We start from the raw sequence: 17,451 nt of genomic DNA, 5'->3' as shown, positions 1-17,451 counted from the left end.
TTCATTTTTTGGGTGTTGGGTTTTATAAGTTCCTTATATATTTTGGATACTAACCCTTTATCAGATATGTCATTTGCAAATATCTTCTCTCATTCCATAGTTACCTTTTAGTTTTGTTGATTGTTTCCTTTGCTGTGTAGAAGCTTTTTATTTTGATGAAGCTTTTGCTTGGTTTTGATGAGAGACTCCCAAATGTAAACCTAGTGGATGGTCTCAGACAATACTAGAACTCGTGATGACCTCATGCCAGAGGAACGAAACCATTTCAGATCACATCAACCTAAGTGTGTTGTGCTTTCTTCTACAAAACCCATCTCTATCTTTCAAACAGCTACAGATGTTTTCAAGACCTGGCTAAGTTTTACCCTGCTTCTCTTTATCTCCCCCAGGATTGCTTTTGTCATTCACTGTATTTCCTTTTTCTTTTTTTCACCCCCCAATTCCTCTTTTTAAAGTTCTATATCACAATGAAGAATGTGTATCAGGCTATTAGAAATATGAGGCTAGGGAATTGGAGAGATGCTGGAGTATAAATCAAAGGCAGAAATTGGAGAATCTTCTAATTAAAAGATCTCTTTGACACAATAGAAGTGTATGTGATTACTCACTGAGAGTGTTGGGGAAAAATTCTACAGAGCTGGCCATAAAAGTCTTCCAGTTAAATGAAACTTCTAGTTGTGAGTGATGAAGACTTTCTGATAATAAAGATGCTGATCATTTATGCAATAAGATGGTTGATAGGCAATCATCACCCATTATTTTCTCTGTGATTCTAAAGACCAAGACAGTTTGAGATTTTGTGTAATCTATATGTGTTGTATAGCTGTATAGTGTTTGTTAATCACCTACTAGTATCCCAAATACACATAAAACTAAGCTTAGTGATGACTAAGTCCTGGAAAAAAACAATGTATTAAAATTTAGCAAGTGAGAAGTTCACTACAGAGATGAATTTGCCAAATACCTTTACTTTGTAACAATTTTAATATTTAATTTAAATTGGCTAGTCAGAAAGAGAGAGTGAAAATGAATAAGAAAGAGACAGTGTGGTGTGTGCCATCTTTTTGTTATATAAATTTCTCTCATAAAAAGCTTGGTAATCCAATTTCAAGGTCATTCATTATAAGAGTTTTAAATTTAGGGCGCCTGGGTGGCTCAGTCGTTAAGCGTTCAGGTTGATGATATACATATAGTTGTAGTACAAACGGCATGTATTCATTTCGATTGTGTGTACTATGCTAAGGGGTGTTGGAGAATTATTGGCAACCTTTTCCAGAAACCAAATCTAAATAGCCAGATTGACATATACATGAAAACATATGAAAGTACATGAATATTCATAGATTATGCTACTTTGGTTTACTAGCACTATTCTACGATTATAACCCTAGAATAGAGATAAAAACTTTAATAACATATTTTTTGCCTCAATTTGTGATTTTTGTACATAGATAAATAAACATACAAACAAAAAGAAATTTCTGACGTGCCATTTTCTGTATCATTTATGTTTAAAGTGAATTTGCAATTGGAATGTTTATTTAGATTTCTAGAAAAATAACCTTATATTTAATCACACATTCACATTGCCCTTCTAAAGACATTGTTACCTAAATAGTTCTTCAGTGTTATTTTTCTTAAAAGTATAGAATAAGATATTTAATATGTGGACAAAGTCAATTATACCTGTACTTTAGATTACATGCTAATACATTTGTATATATTAGAGAATAGTCTTAAATGAATAAGCCAATGGAATGTATTATAAATATATTTTAACCTCTAAAATTGATTTTAACATATATGGAAATTAAGGCTGCATTTATGGCTATTTTCTTTTTTTTTTTTAAAGATTTTATTTATTATTTATTTAATTGACAGAGAGAGAGAGAGACAGCGTGAGAGGGAACACAAGCAGGAGGAGTGGGAGAGGGAGAAGCAGGTTTCTGGCCGAGCAGGGAGCCCAGTGCGGGGCTTGATCCCAGGAACCTGGGATCATGATCCGAGGCAAAGGCAGTTGTTTAACCAACTGAGCCACCCAGGCACCCCTATGGCCATTTTCTAAGATACTGTTTTTCTTCCAAGAACCCAAAACAAATTTCTGGTGTTCTGTTCAGAACAGTTCAAGTTAATCAACCAGACTTTATTGGGGAAGTAAATAGGAAAATGTATTTTATAGTTTTGAGGGGTGAAAAAAATTTTACTAGAAAGCCTACTGATTTACCCAAAGTCAGTAAATCCCAAAGGTAGAACTTGTAGGCAGACATTATTTTTATTGTGTTGCATAGATATTTCTTTCATTTCCACTAGAAAATTCAGATACTTATACTGTATTTGAAGGACAAAGTTTCTACTATGCTTATTATTAAAAAGGAAGAGCTTCTATACATAAGTATTTTCCCATCTAAGCAACCCAAACACCAATTCACTGAGTACTTTTAATTCTTTGATTAAATGTTTTAGATTTGTAGCTCTTAGGAACTCAGCGATTCTGAAATTTTGCTTCATAGTCTCCTGGAGTCTTGTTTGGTTAAAAAATATATTAATTTATTCAAGCCTCTAAAAACACACAAAAAACCTTTTATGAGGTGGGTTATTCTATTTCCATATTTTAATACTTAGAAGATATTCGCATTGTTTTTCTTTAAAGATTTTATTTATTTGACAGAGAGAGAGAGAGAGAGTGTGTGCGACCGTACAAGCAGGAGGAGGGGCGGGCAGAGGGAGAAGCATGCTCCTGCTAAGCAAGGAGCCTGATGCGGGGCTTGATCTCAGGACCCTGGAATCATGACTTGAGCCAAAGATAGACACTTAACTGAGCCACCCAGGCTCAGTGAATATATTCACATTGTTAAAACCATTATCATAAAATGAACGTACCTCAAAAACACATAAAGAATTATTAAAGCCTCTCAAAATACCTAAAAAGTTTTTTTCTCCATAGTGTAAGAAAATAATTTTCATTTTGAGACATGAAAAGGGTAATAATGTAGGAATTCAAAGAAAATCTTATAAATCTTGAATGGCAATAAGTATAAGTTACTACTTTTGTGTTAATATAAAAATAAGCACACAATCTCCAGGGATGAAATTCTTTCAAATCTGAAAGTTCTGAGCTACCAAATGAGATCTAAGTCAGGGATTACAGTGAACTCTGTCAGCTCTAAAGGTGCAATTTCACCAAAGTAGGGTGATTATTTTTTTAAAATTTTTAACACGTACATTTTTTGCTAACAATGCCTGGTCTACACAGCACAAAATAAATTTTTTTAATTACTTGGTTTTATTGGAGATAAATATTCTAGGCAATTTGGTGGGAGCTGGAATTACTGCTTTTTGGACTTGAATGATCCGAATAGTTTATCCATGTTGATTAAAAACTACAGTGGCAGTAATTTATATGACTTTGTACTGGGTACACACTTTTTTTCCTTGTAAGTCTACTAAATCTAAAACCTTGAAACTGACCAAAGAAAGCTCTCCATTTTAACCATAGATTTGAAAGAATCTCAATAGCAAATGTACTTTAATCTCCTCCTATTGGGTACTCACCTTTAGCAGTTGATCCTTGTTGCCCTTTTGGAGTCCCTCAGTCTGTCAGGAAGATCATGGGCAGGATGGGGACTGCCGGCCAGAGAGAGTATGGAAACTGGTAGCCAGCTTCACAAGCAAGGTTGGCACGAGAACTAGAACATTGATGATGTCTGTTGGCAACTCTGGCATGACTGTGGGAAGTGGTGCCCCAACACACAGAGTAGCCAGGATATACCAGAGGCAAAGAGGGCATTGTTTGCCAATGAAAAGATCCTAACCTGGGGAACCTGGGTGGCTCAGATGGTTGGGCGTCTGCCTTCGACTTGGGTCATGATCCCGGGGTCCTGGGATCGAGCCCTGCATCAGGCTCCCTGCTCAGCGCAGAGCCTGCCTCTCCCCTTCCCTCTGCCTCTCACCCTGCTCTTGCTCTCTCTCTCTCTGTATCTTTGTGTCTCAAATGAATAAATAAAAAAAAATCTTTAAAAAAAAAAAAGAAAGAAAGAAAAGACCCTAACCTTGGGTAGCAGTGCACTGCAGTGCGCAACTTGCCAACTTTTGCTACTTTGGGCTAGGAGTTGTGTGTGTGTATGTGTGTGTGTGTCTGTATGAGAGAGAGTGGGTGTGTGTATGTGTGTGTGTGTAAGAGAGTCAGGCAGTTTGTGTGTGTGTGTGTGTGTGTATGAGAGACAGATGTGGTGTGTGTATGTGTGTGTGAGAGAGACGGGCAGTGGTGTGTGTGTGTGTAACTCCTGTCAGAATTTTTTCCTTGTGCTTTTTATTAAAAAATGAACTTGGTAGAGAAGTGATAGAATCCCTGTGTTCTAGTCTTCATCATTGTGAAAAAGCAAGACAAGGTGATTCTGTTATCTCTTAATAACATACAGTGGTAGTCAAGGCTTACAGAGAATAAACAAAACTAGCAATATAATATGAAATCTAGATAGATGAACAGATAGATTTATATATGAACTCAGGCAACTTTGAGTGAAAAGTAAAATATAAACAAGTACTAATCTATATTCAGTGACTAGCCCAGATATATACCATGTATATAAATGAGCAATTATAAAAGCATCTGATGCACTACTAAAATAAAATTTCTTAGAACTATGAATTGAATTTATCTTCTTATACCTAAAGTATATATATTTTAAAATTCTTGAATGATCTGTTATTAATATGTTGGAAAGGGAATAATTACTTTGAATTACATTTATATGGCTATAGACCAATGACAGGAAAAGAATAAGAAGATACGAGAATAGAGATGTAATATCTCATTTTTTAGAACTTAGATCTTTTGAAAAAAATTTAAAAAATAAAAAATATAAAACTGATCTTTTGGCCATTATTTTATGCCAATCCTGCTTCTGCTGTTTTGTTGTTTTGCTTATTATAATAATGCCAATTATTCTGATTAGTCTGAAAAAATAACACTCATTGGCTGATAGTTTAAATTTCAGAAATAGGTTAGTGCATCACACAGATCTACCTTTCTAGAGATTAATACTGAAGGTAAAAACTAGAATTCAATCACTTTGAAATTATAGAAGAAAAAGTATGTGACATGGATGACATAAATATTTAAAAGTTCATGAAATTGGAGGATATCTTAACTTCAGACATTATCTCAGTTAACTTTTTTTTTAAGATTTTATTTATTTGAGAGAGAGTGAGAGAGTACTAGGAGGGGGACTGTCAGAGGGGGAGGGAGAAGCAGGCTCTCCACTGAGCAGGGAGCCTGATGTGGGGCTTTATCCCAGAACCCTGGGATCATGACCTGAGCCCAAGGCAGATGCTTAACTGACTGAGCCACCCAGGTGCCCCTTTCAATTAACTTTTTAATTAATATGATCCTAGAAAAGTATCCAATGATCCTGGCTAGCTAAAGAAACTTCATCCTACCTTTCAATGAATTAAATTGCATTTGTGAAACTATTGCTATTTTTGGCTATATACAATTTGCTTCCTCTTTAACTAGGCAAATTTTAATATGAATGAGAAAATTTTGCTTGATGATATTTTGGTGCATTAAGCTTGTTAGAGGAAATGGAAAAAAATTAAAGGTTATTATGTAAAAAAAAGACTTTATGTGTAGTTAAAATTGACATTATATCTAATACATACACATGGAATTTAAATAATGTAAATTTATAAAAATACTTTAAAAATATGTCTATACCCTGTATTAAAAAAAATTGGAGTAGCTATGTAGGCATACAGTTTGGGCTTAAATGTGATAAATCATCATATATAACATTTTCTTTATTAAGGTATATATTGTTTTCTATATCAGTGTAAGCCACATTAAAAATATTGTCTTTGTCTTGGAGCACCTGGGTGGCTCAGTCGTTTAAGCGTCTGCCTTTGGCTCGGGTCATGGTCCTGGGGTCCTGGGATCTAGCCCTGTATTGGACTGTGTGTCTCCTCTCCCTCTAGCCCTCCCCTCCTCCCTCCCCCCCCCAGCTTGTGCTTGCTCTCTCTCTCTCTCAAATAAATAAAGTCTTTAAAAAAAATATGTTGTCTTTGTCTTAGAAAGTGGTGTTTGTCCCAAATCTTTGTACAAATGTAATAAATAAGTGGAAATTAAGTTAGTAAATGAAATATTAATAGTAAATAATAATAGATAAAATACAAACATATTAAACTGTATGATTATGTAGATATATTATATATTACTGTATAATCTTTTATATATATTTATACCCAAAATGACAATAGGAGTTATTTTACACATATGTGTTATTTATATCTCTTGAAATTTCTATCTATATTAGAAATGGATCAAGGAACAGGTGTGGATAAGACTGATAAAATTAGCCTGTTTTTCCTGTCGAATTGTTAATATTTGAGAGTGATTATTTCTTGAAATATTATTGTAATCTATGGAGGGAGGAAAAATGTAAATCTTTTGAAATTATTTAAAATTTCAACAAAGCTAGAGATAAATGATCACTTCTACATTGAATACATTCATATAAATCTTATAATAATTTCTACTAGTAAAAACATAAACCAGTACTTTACAAAGGAAAAAAAGTACTTTTGTAAGGATGTGTTTATAATTTGTGTTTACTAGGACAATTAAGAATCATTATCGTTCTGCAAATTTACATACAGACAAGCTCATAATATAGGAATATTTAAAGGTCATATTTCTAGATGTTTTAAGGTGAACTAGATTCTCCCTCAGGATTTGAGGAAGTTACGTGGGAAAAGAAGGACTTGATTCTGTTGAAATTTTAAATTAGATAATACTTCCTTTAAGAATCAGTGGAGGCTGGGGGTGCCTAGGTGGCTCAGTCAAGTGTCTCACTTTGGCTCAAGTCATGATTTCAGGGTCCTGGGATTGAACCCTGTGTTGGGCTCGCTGCTCAGTGGGGAGTCTGCTTCTCCCTCTCCCCCTGCCCCTCCCCTTGCTCCTGCTCTCTCTCTCTCTTTCTCTCTCAAATAAATAAATAAATCAGTGTAGGCTGATATTCTTTTGTTTAAAAAAACAAAACAAGGGGTGCTTGGGTGGCTCAGTCATTAAGTGTCTGCCTTCAGCTCAGGTCATGATCCCAGGGTTCTGGGATGGAGCCCCACATCGGGCTCTTTGCTCAGTGGGAAGCCTGCTTCTCCCTCTCCCACTCCCCCTGCTTGTGTTCCCTCTCTAGCTGTCTTTCTCTCTGTCAAATAAGTAAAATCTTAAAAAAATAATAAAAAATAAAAAACAAAACATTCTTAGATGCTGAAAAGTCTTGTCAAAGTCAAAGGCTTTGACTAGAATAAAAGCAAATTAGCAAAATTTATGATATACTGTTATCTGGACTCATAAAGATGACTTTTTGTGTTGATCATTGGAAATCACAAATCCTATGGCATATTTTACCTGTCATGGAGTCAGTGGTTTGGTTTTAGTCACCTCTAGAAAAACACTGCTGCTCTTTTCCTACAAACACAGGTTTAAGCAGTAGGAATGTTTGCAACCTATGACTTGAATTAGGGTCACCATAACTGCACTTCAGTTAAAAGTGTCTCTCATTTTTGTGACTGCTGAATCTCTAGCTATTTTAAAAAACATTGCTATGCTTGCCAGGACTGGCCCAGATTAGACAAGATAGAGGAATATGGGTAATCAGTATGTTGCTTACAAATGGAGGAGACAGTGATATCCGGGGCTGTTGTTTCCATGGGAAAGATCATGCCAACTTTTGAGCCAAGGTATTTTCAACATCCTAGGGAAATTGTCTTTAATATACAATCTGTTTACAAATCCTTGGTTGAGAGATCCTTCAGCACACACCTGAAACATGGCACACTGGTGTACTCCAAAGGAGAGGAATTACACTAGAGCAGGACAAGCCATGGGTGTGTATGTTAACTCCAAAGTATACAACACAACGTATATCCATTCATAAGCCTATTACATCCTCATAAGTAATTTTGATTAAAGCTTTCTTAAAATTACATATATCTAGAATCCTATTCTTAATAATTGGAAAAATGTAGTTTGTGTCTTTTTCAGGCAGTTAAACACTTTTCACAGAAAGAATCAAATGAATTCTCTGAGTTTATTTTCTAAACAGTAAGTACAGTAAAGAGGCATTGCCTCCAATTTTTAAGTGAAGACATTAGGACCCCGAAGTTGGCTGACTTACTCCAGATCACTCAGTGATGGAGAAAGGGATGAGACGAGAGTTCAGTATATGCATGTCATTTGTATACGTTATGTGCAAAACTAGTTTAATGACAGCCAAGAAAGTAAGAATCATCCATTATCCCCAAGGCAGGGTGGCCTTCAGGAAGATCATCAGAAATTCCAGCAAAAGGCAATATTGCCTGCCTCTTTTTTCTATGCATTTGGTGTGATTGTGTGGTTGCACTTCCATGGAAAAAGAACAGTTGTTTGCATTACTCTCAGAGTTGTTTTAAGGAGGTGGAGAGGGTAACAGTGGTTAATGTGAATGGCACTCGTGCCATTCTTTACACTGAATATAATCTGAGACAAATTTGTTAATATTACTGGCAAGATAAGGTCACAGAATGACTGTGATATTAACTTGAATCTATTTCAAACTTTCAACAGTGCCCATTGTGTACCAGGCAATGAGGTAGATGCCGAAAACATGGAGATGAGTTTATCACCTTTCTTACCTTCAAGTATGCTGAAGGCTGGGAGGGGAACTAAGTAAACAACAGGTATAATACAATACAGGATTTGTGATGGTAGAGAGATACAGGCTTCTTTAAGAGCAAAGAGGGAGTGGCATGAATCAGGAAAGGCTTCTTGGAGGACATAATAGTTAGATTATAAGAGTTGGTGATGCTGAGAAAGAAGGGGCCAAAAACGGAAGGGGGGTAGACACATTTGTTAAGTAAGGACCATCCTAGAGGTTTCAAATATCAGTGTGAATATACATCATATCCATTTTTTCACTATTAATAGAGCAAATGATCGTAATATACAGATTTTATTTAACAGTTTGATCACTTTCCGCAAACAAGGCTTTTAGAGCCAGACTACTAGCTATATAGTAGTAATCAATTTGCTTTAAATATCTCTTTAATTTTTTTCCTCAGTAGCATATATCCATTATAAAAAGTATGGAGAATAAATTAGAGATATAAACAGACACAAATCAGATCAACAGCCCTGGAGTAGACTTTATTTTATAAATGCAGTCAGAGAGACATAACAGAATAATTATTTTAGTTGCAATTAAATTAACAGGAAATAGCAAAGCAGTATTATTGAATCATAAGGAAATTGTTGGTTGTGATTTATTATGAAAGTCTTTCCATCATATCTCTCTGTATAGTGAAAATTGTTTCAATATTATAGTACTGAAAATCAGGAACAAATAAAAATACTAGGGCAAATTAAATTTTCCTTCTTTTAATCTCAGTAAAATCTAGGAGTAGTTGATGATGGGGGAAAAAGATAACTATAAACCTGTGAAAATTACATTTAATACTTTAAAGTATTTATCTGTGGTTTAGTAAACAGTTTTTGAAGTTGGACAGGTTACAAAGGAAACTATAAAAATGTCCATGTATTCCAAGAGATCTATGACAAAATTGACCTGGGAGTCAATCCACTTATCCACCCAAATTCTTCAGGTTTATTCTGGAGACAAACGCCTTGCATCTAGGGTTGACAATTTTACCACTACCTCTTCTTAACTGCCTTATTCTGATGAACTTTTGACAGATCCTCACTTCGTGATCATACATTTCTCTGGCTCTGAATAGATACAAAGATGTGTTTTCTTTATCTCACAGAAATGTTGTCTTGGAGGCTGTAATGGAATTTGTGACTCAATACATTTTCTCCTTTACAACGCAGGATAGCATTACATTTATATGACATGCAAATTCAGTGTTTTATTTAAAATAATAATCTTAGACAAGATTCAGAAGGGGAGGAGCAAGTATTCTATTCACTCTTTATTTATATCTTGTTTCATTCTGGAAAGGATCCAAGATAATTTATAGAAACACATGTAATAAGACACGGTGAGCTATAAACTGGATCAGAAATTGAAGGAAAGGGGAAATGAGGGTAAGAAATCTGAAAAGTCTGCAGAGGACAGCGTGTCATGAAGACATATCCTGCAAGAAATAGGCCATAGATTTGGCCATCAGCCCTCTCTAACAACTAGCTCAGAGGGGGAAAAAAAAAATCTCCATTTCATGATAAACAGGGTCCTTTCAGAATAGGAAAAACCAGTGGGAACCACAGAAGCTCAGACCCACAACACAGACCAGAGAGAATTGTACCTCATTGTTCATCACTCAATTCTGTAGAGAGTAACAAATTTACTGAAGCAAAACAGAACCAAATATCAGAGAATTGCTTCTTAAGAGAGTTCCATAATGACTTCAACAGGGGCGCATCAGTGTGCCGTATGATAAACCTGACCATTGCCAGTGGGTCCAGATTTGCCACTCTGCTGGACTTATGTTATCCGGATGGTTATTACATGTTCTTGCAACTTGACTGAGTAATTATATTTACTTGAGACCAGTAATATTGCTTTTCTCTACCAAGTATTTGCTTAGTGTTGAGTGGTGGGAATTTAATGTTCGTAGTAATAGCTGAACATTGAATTGAAACAATTAACCAGATGAGGATTAGCATAGTCAGAAAACTACCATAAGGGCTTAAGTGATCCAAGGTTTTGTTTAAGCCTTCTATATTAAGTTCCCACCACTAGTGTGGTGAGCTCTGTTACATAAGGCTTGCCCACACTACCATTACCAAAGCATTGTGCCTGAAGTGCTCTAATAGAACATTTTATTTCCATGACTGTTACTTAAGATATTTGAAACACACACAGCAATGGAAGTGGATAGATTTTAAACATAATCTCCAAAACTCAAGTTTTTAAGATCACAGTGAAAGATACCATGATTATGAGCTTGGGCTTCTGAAGGTCAAAGAAAATTATTTCACTTACTGGAAATGTGTAGTGCTAAAGTACTATTTTATAATTTTCCCCATGTAACTTCAATGAATGAGTCCTAGGGGATTGGGTTCATAAATACAAATATATTTTCCACTATTTTCAGTCCCCTTTCCTTTCACATTTTCATATGTGTATATCTGCTTCCAGGAGTTAAATCTGGAAGAGGTCAAGGTGATACTGGTGTAAAGAGGCACTTAGAATATTATGATGTATGTACAAGATCTTTGAGATAATGGAGAACTGGGAGCCTGGAAATCTAAGTGAACTGAATTTTAAATAATGTTATTAAAAACATTTCTTATTGCAAAATCTCTACTGATATTAATGGCAGCTCAGTTTTTCTTCTAAATTCCATCTTTAGAAATCAGTATTTTGGATGGCTCGATAGCAACTTGTTTGTTGCTTGTCTCCGGTCATCAGATCTTCACAACTAAGCATTAAACCTACCTGGGGGTTGGGGAAATAATGTATATTTAATGGTAATGAGCACCTTGCATTTGCAAAGTGAATGGGCCAAGTTTAAATTCTATGATATAAATAGCAGTGACATCCCTTATGGTGTGTTTACCACTTGAGTTCCTACAATCTTTATCTTCTTTATCTTCTTCCTCTGTAAGCTTCCTTAGGTAAGCTTCAGTAATCACATTGACAAGCATTTTATAGTGAGGACTAATGCATGCTTACTCAGTCCTTATCCCTTCCCATCTAAACTGAGAAGGCACCTGTAGAAGGTCTTCTTCCTGAGAAGGCAATGACAATTACTTTAAGGTGAAGAAACTCTGAATAACCATGTTGATATTAACAATGTACTTTGAAGCTATTCTTATTAAAAATAAAGCTTGGTGACTATTATACATGTTAACATGGGATACTCTTAAAAAATAATGTCCTATTACCTCTTGGTCATAAGAAAGTTTAAAGAATTTTATATATTTGTAATTATTGATATAAATAATAAGTTTTTGAGTGTCTTAAACTTTCATCCTAATAAATCATTTTGGTAGCATAGATGATGAAATGTTTTTGAGATGTGAGTTATTAGAACTAAAATACCTGTTTGAAATATTAATATTGGTGGGATAAATGAAATATTTGAACACTAATAAAATGTATTTTGAGTGTACATAATTTGGGATTAAAGAATAATGAAGTTATGTATGGTCTCTTAAAATATAAGTTATTAAGTTATGCTCATAGTAATATTAACTATTTTTTCATGATTAAACTATATATTTGCAGAAAACTTTGAAGTATAATTGACAAATGTATGAAAGTTAATACTATATTTTTCTTCTCTTAAATGTAGTCATGATTTCATTGGAGAATTTACCACAAGCTATAGGGAACTTTCTAGAGGACAATCGCAATTCAATGTCTATGAGGTGAGAGGAATTTTATTTTATTATTGTTTTTCTCTGGAAGAAGTAAATTTATGCTTTAAAAGTGTAGATTTTGCAAGGGGTAATTGGCAAAGGTTAACCAACTACCAATATATGTAAGAATCTTCAAGTTTATTGAACAGACTTGTTTCTGAGACTGAATGATATATTTCTCTTCAAGTCCCATGGTCTTTTAACTCTATTTTGAGAAATTAAAAAATTCTTGCCTATTTAAAAAATTTTTTTCCGTAAACCTCACCCTTTATGTTTTGCCTTCCTACCAACCTCCTCCCCAACACTTTTTAATAAAAAGAGAAAAATATGCATTTTCATTATGTCAACTTGGTGTTATAAAATGAACTGTGGTCTGCTTAGTATGTTTGAGCATCTTCACTGTTGTTTAGTTGAAGATCGAAGGGGATGACAAAGTATAATTCAGTCATTAAAGAAATCCAGGTTATTAAAGCAAGTGCAGTAGCTCTTTCTGCCTTAAACTTACCTTGCCAGTTAACTACCAGATATGTATTGAGTACATGGTATGTCTGGCACTGTTGATACTTGAGCTATGTTACCTGTACATTCTCTTTAATTTTTTTATTTAACAAACATCAGTAGCAAAGGAGAATATCTCAGTATCAGTCAATAATGGTAACTCTTTCCCTGCCAGGTTGACACTAACATTGACCTCTTTTAAGTTATTAGTGGAACACTTTCCTTCTTCTAGCATCTTCTTACTAAGCTAAAGCAGTAGCATTCCATTCATTCATTCATTCATTCATTCACCTAGAAATAAAATATTTATTACATGGCTTTTACATTCCACATTCTCTGTTAAGGCCCTGGGGATACAGAGGTGATTAAAAATTTCAGTGTCTAGGGGCACCTGGGTGGTTCAGTTGGTTAAGCATCCGACTCTTGATTTCAGCTCAGGTCACGATCTCAGGGTTGTGGGATTGAGCCCCATATCGGGCTCTGCACTAGGCTGGAGCCTGCTTAAGATTCTCTCTCTCTCTCAAAAAAAAAATTCCATGTCTAATGGGAAATAAACACATGAAATATGTTTAGTTTGTCTTGATAACAGCTACATATAGTATTTTGCTTAGTAGAGTATGAGATATTACAGATCAAACTTCCCAAGCAATGACAAAAATGGAGTAATGGATCAATTTTTCTGTCTGGGTCTTCCAAGGAAGCAATGTTAAGGCTCTAAACAGGCAATGAAAGTAATATAAGACAGGTGGTACTTGTGTAGGTGCCTTCCCTCGGGCTTCTAGATCTCCAGCACTAGAACTGAGCTTTTAAAAACCACAGGGCTTTATAGACTGGTTTTGGCAGATAAAGACCTTCTCCTGTCAGTTCCTGAGCTGATGGGATTACCTCCAGAACTGCAGTCATGCTGGATCAGAGCTGCTTCTGAGGTTATTAGGTCTGTAGTAGCATCCGTGGTTGGGGGTGCTTGTTACCAGCAGCTGGAGTGGGCATGGGTTCTGTCTGGCCCCTGGGTGGATGAGACTGGCTCCAAGACTTTATTCAGGAGGTTGGCCCTGAACCAGGGTTCCTTTTCAGAATGAACAGTTGGGTCCTCAGTCAGATGGCCTCTTACTAAATGTGAAGGTGTATGTGCCTCCTGCCAGGTCTCTTGGAGGACTGCCTTCTGATCACTGGTTGGGTCCCTAAGTAGGCAGGACTGTCTCTGGACCATACCTAAGAGGGTCAGCCACTGAGTCCCATGGCTGTTTCAGGTGCCATAGATAAAACTTTGGTCTGTACTTGTTCTGGAGGTGCAGATGGGTGTGTCCCCCACTAGGTCCCTGGGTGGGCTAGATTGCTTCCTGACCATGGTCGGAGGGGCTGGGACCAAATAAATAAAAGGATATTTCATGATCTCCTGAGGTACAGAATGAGTAACTCTTGGTGGGTCCTTAATGCCAGCAGGATTGCTCACAAACTGGCAAGAAGGAGCTGGAACTAAGTATCGGGCCGTCTTAGGATCTAGATGATTGCCCACAGGACTGTTTCCTCCTGGGACCGTGGACCCATAGGACTGTTGATGGGCTGGAGCTGAGTATAGGGCCCTTGTGGGATCTCTAAGCTTGCAAACAGCTTTCAGGATCCCCAGGTATGCAGACAGGAGTGTCTCCTGCTGGCTCCATGTATCTGCGGTCCTTCGGGTTCATTGAAACAGTATGTATTTGCTCTCTGCTCCAGCCACCTTGGGCCAGTTACTTTTTCCTCTTTCTAGACTGTTATGCCCATCCCTTTTTATTGTAGCCTTAGTTTAAATTAATAAAGTTTAGTTCAAATAATACTTAATCATAAATTCTTTTAACTTTCTTTGCCTGTCTAAATGCTTCCATGTGTGTTTTGGGTTGGAATGTGCTGAAGGATTTTCTGTTAAAGCACTTACGTGTTTTATTTATCCTATTAAATTGACAGATCTTACTCATTTTTACATTCCCTGTATTCTTCAGTGTGTTGTACAATATAGGAGTGCAATAATATTTCCTCATGGAATAAATGGTCAAAAATTAAATATTCGGTACAGAAGCCAGACCCTTACTAATTAGTACATAGCCTCAGGATCTGGTGGAAATTACTACCCCTAACAGCAGTAGAGTAACAGAGTATGCACATATTTGGGTGATTTGCTGTTAGTGTTTTTAACCTAATAACAAAAAAGTTGTGTATCTTGCCTGTTCTTTTCTTTAGCTATTTATAGTTCACTACAAAGCAATCATTATCATTTAGGACCTAGGATGTTAAAGTCTCTCTCACACCAAGAAGATACAGATGGATGAGGGTAATCAGTGCATGAAGTGATTGAGAAGAATATTATTGAAAAAATATATTTTTAAAAAAGATGGTCACACACACACACAAAGAAGATGGCCACCAGTAAATTTTGTAGAGAAGTTTTGACTGAAGGACTGTCCAGGAGTCATACCAAAGGCATTTGTAAATGAATAAAGGCATCAGGGGTGAAGGCAGCCGTTTGAACTGCACATTTCGTAAAAATTTCCATATAAAACCTAACACAGTGTAATTGTTTTATCTGCTTTTCAAGGTGGTGAATCCCAAAAAGAAAGGAAAAAAGAAAAAATATACTAATTCGGGAACAGTAAGTCAAATGTTATGTTATTCAGTAAGGAGTCAAATAAACAAATAAAAAATGTGTAACATTTACACAGACTAGAACTAAAGACGAGGCTCTTTCACTTAGGATTTTAGTATGAAGGTGTATACTAGAAAACTGAACTTTGCTGTGGGGATGGTTGTAATGGAGAATACCTTATAAAAAGTAGTCACCCAGGTTCCTGCAGGTTGTCCTCGGGATTGTATGGCCTCTGAGGGAAGCTGAAGTTTTCTTAAGAAATCCTCCTTCAGTGGAATCGAACTAGAGAGACTCAAGTAGGTATGAAAAAGTTTAAGTTAGTAAGAAATACTGTACTCTTTACAGGCCACGCTTAACTATTAAAACTGATGGCATGCGAAAGTACTGTTCATAGTGCGTTAAAATTTACAACCTTGTAGGATGCTGTGCAAAATCAGTACACGAAGGTACAAAGATGAAAGTATCTTGAAATTAAAATCCTATTCCTTTTTTTTTTCTTTTTTGGAGAATTCAGGTGTAGCTTTTTTTTTATTGGAATGTAACTAACACACAATGTTACAGTTTCAGGTGTACAACATATTGATTTAATAGTTCTGTACATTACTCCGCCTTCACCACGATAAGTGCAGTCACCAGATGTCACCACACAATGTTATGACGATATTGTTGGCTGTATTTCCTCTGCTGTACTTTCTACCTCCGTGACATTCCTTCTATATTATACTGAAGATTTTATTGTAAGATTACATTCTCTTAGGATAAGCACAATCTAAGTTCTCTCCAAGTTTCCTTTTAAAGATTTCTATACTGCAAGACACTTAAAATATTAGATAACCTCATTACAGGACTGTGAGAAAAACACACATTTCCTCTTATAAGGCTTAACTCACTGATTCTGATTTTTTAGTTTTAACCATTTTTCAGCTCCTTTCATCTTTCCTTTTATCTAAAGTGGGAAGTAACACAGTGTCCTTGTGGACAATTTTCATGATATTCTTCAAAGGAAGTACACTGGTCATAGAAAGGAGTTAATTTTGTTGGCCCCTTTCATTCTGATCATTTTAAATGTAAGAACAATCAGTCCTGGCAGATTTTAATAAAGAATAATGTTATTGATTTTTAAAATGTGATGTTCCTCTCTGATATGAAATATGAGTTCCTCTCTAATACTTAGGATAAAGTCCACTTGGGGTTGCAATTAGTACTAGTAGGTAATTCTACCTTGTTTTTCTTTTCTTTTTCAGGTAACCCTACTCTCTTTTTTAGTAGAAACAGAAGTTTCATTCCTTGATTATATTAAAGGAGGGTAAGTCATTCTCAAACGGTTCCTTGCTTAAACATTTCTTTCAGTGTGTCTGGCAAGTGCTACCACTAGGTAATAGGCAGCTGAAGTGATCATCTTTATTATAATTTGATGGCAGACCTTTTGCATTTTTGTTACAGACTTAAGGAGATAAAGACAAAGAGCTATTACTTTTGGGGAAAATTGCAACTTTTCTTTTTACCAAGAGAAAAGATTTTATTGTGTCAACAATAGTTGCAGATAAAGCTATTCTATGTCGTTTCAGAGAATATTTTCAGTTGCCTAACATATGGGACTTCTTATATGCACTTTTCATTATTTTTGAAATAGAAGAAAAGCTTGAGGGCTTGTTGTAAATGTATATTTGAGCTCCAGAATTAAAGAATGTATCTTGTCATAAAATCATCATGCAGAAATGGATGGTGAATAGTCATTTTCTTGCTCCCTATGCTTCTAGGCAGGAATATATTTCAGGAAAAAATTGGTTGTTGTAACCATTCTTGAAATTTTTCAGAGTCCAGACACAGCCTGTCTTGGTAATATATTATGGATTCTTATACCCGAGTAAATAGGGAGGTTTTTTTTTTTCTTCAGTTTTGTTTCTATTTTTAACCTAGTTGTGCCTATTTTTTCATAACCGAGCATCCCCGGATATCGAAAACAGTCGTTCAT

General features: G+C 35.6%; 1 protein-coding gene across 1 annotated transcript in view; it reads left to right on the top strand.

Moving 5' to 3' along the window:
• Positions 1–17,451, top strand: part of CPNE8 (copine 8) — a 224,197-nt gene that overhangs the window by 142,339 nt on the left and 64,407 nt on the right. The window contains exons 11-13 of the mRNA XM_028113255.2: positions 12,292–12,367; positions 15,429–15,482; positions 16,721–16,782. Of these exons, the coding sequence (XP_027969056.1) occupies positions 12,292–12,367; positions 15,429–15,482; positions 16,721–16,782 (192 nt within the window). The remainder of the gene's footprint in view (positions 1–12,291; positions 12,368–15,428; positions 15,483–16,720; positions 16,783–17,451) is intronic.

This window comes from Eumetopias jubatus, unplaced genomic scaffold, assembly GCF_037043125.1.
Source record: "Eumetopias jubatus isolate StellerSeaLion01/CBP00866 unplaced genomic scaffold, mEumJub1_p1.0 scaffold_8, whole genome shotgun sequence".
Taxonomy (NCBI): Eukaryota; Metazoa; Chordata; class Mammalia; order Carnivora; family Otariidae; genus Eumetopias; species Eumetopias jubatus.
Note: the sequence above shows the minus strand (reverse complement) of the source record. Positions and strands in the feature narration are given on the sequence as shown.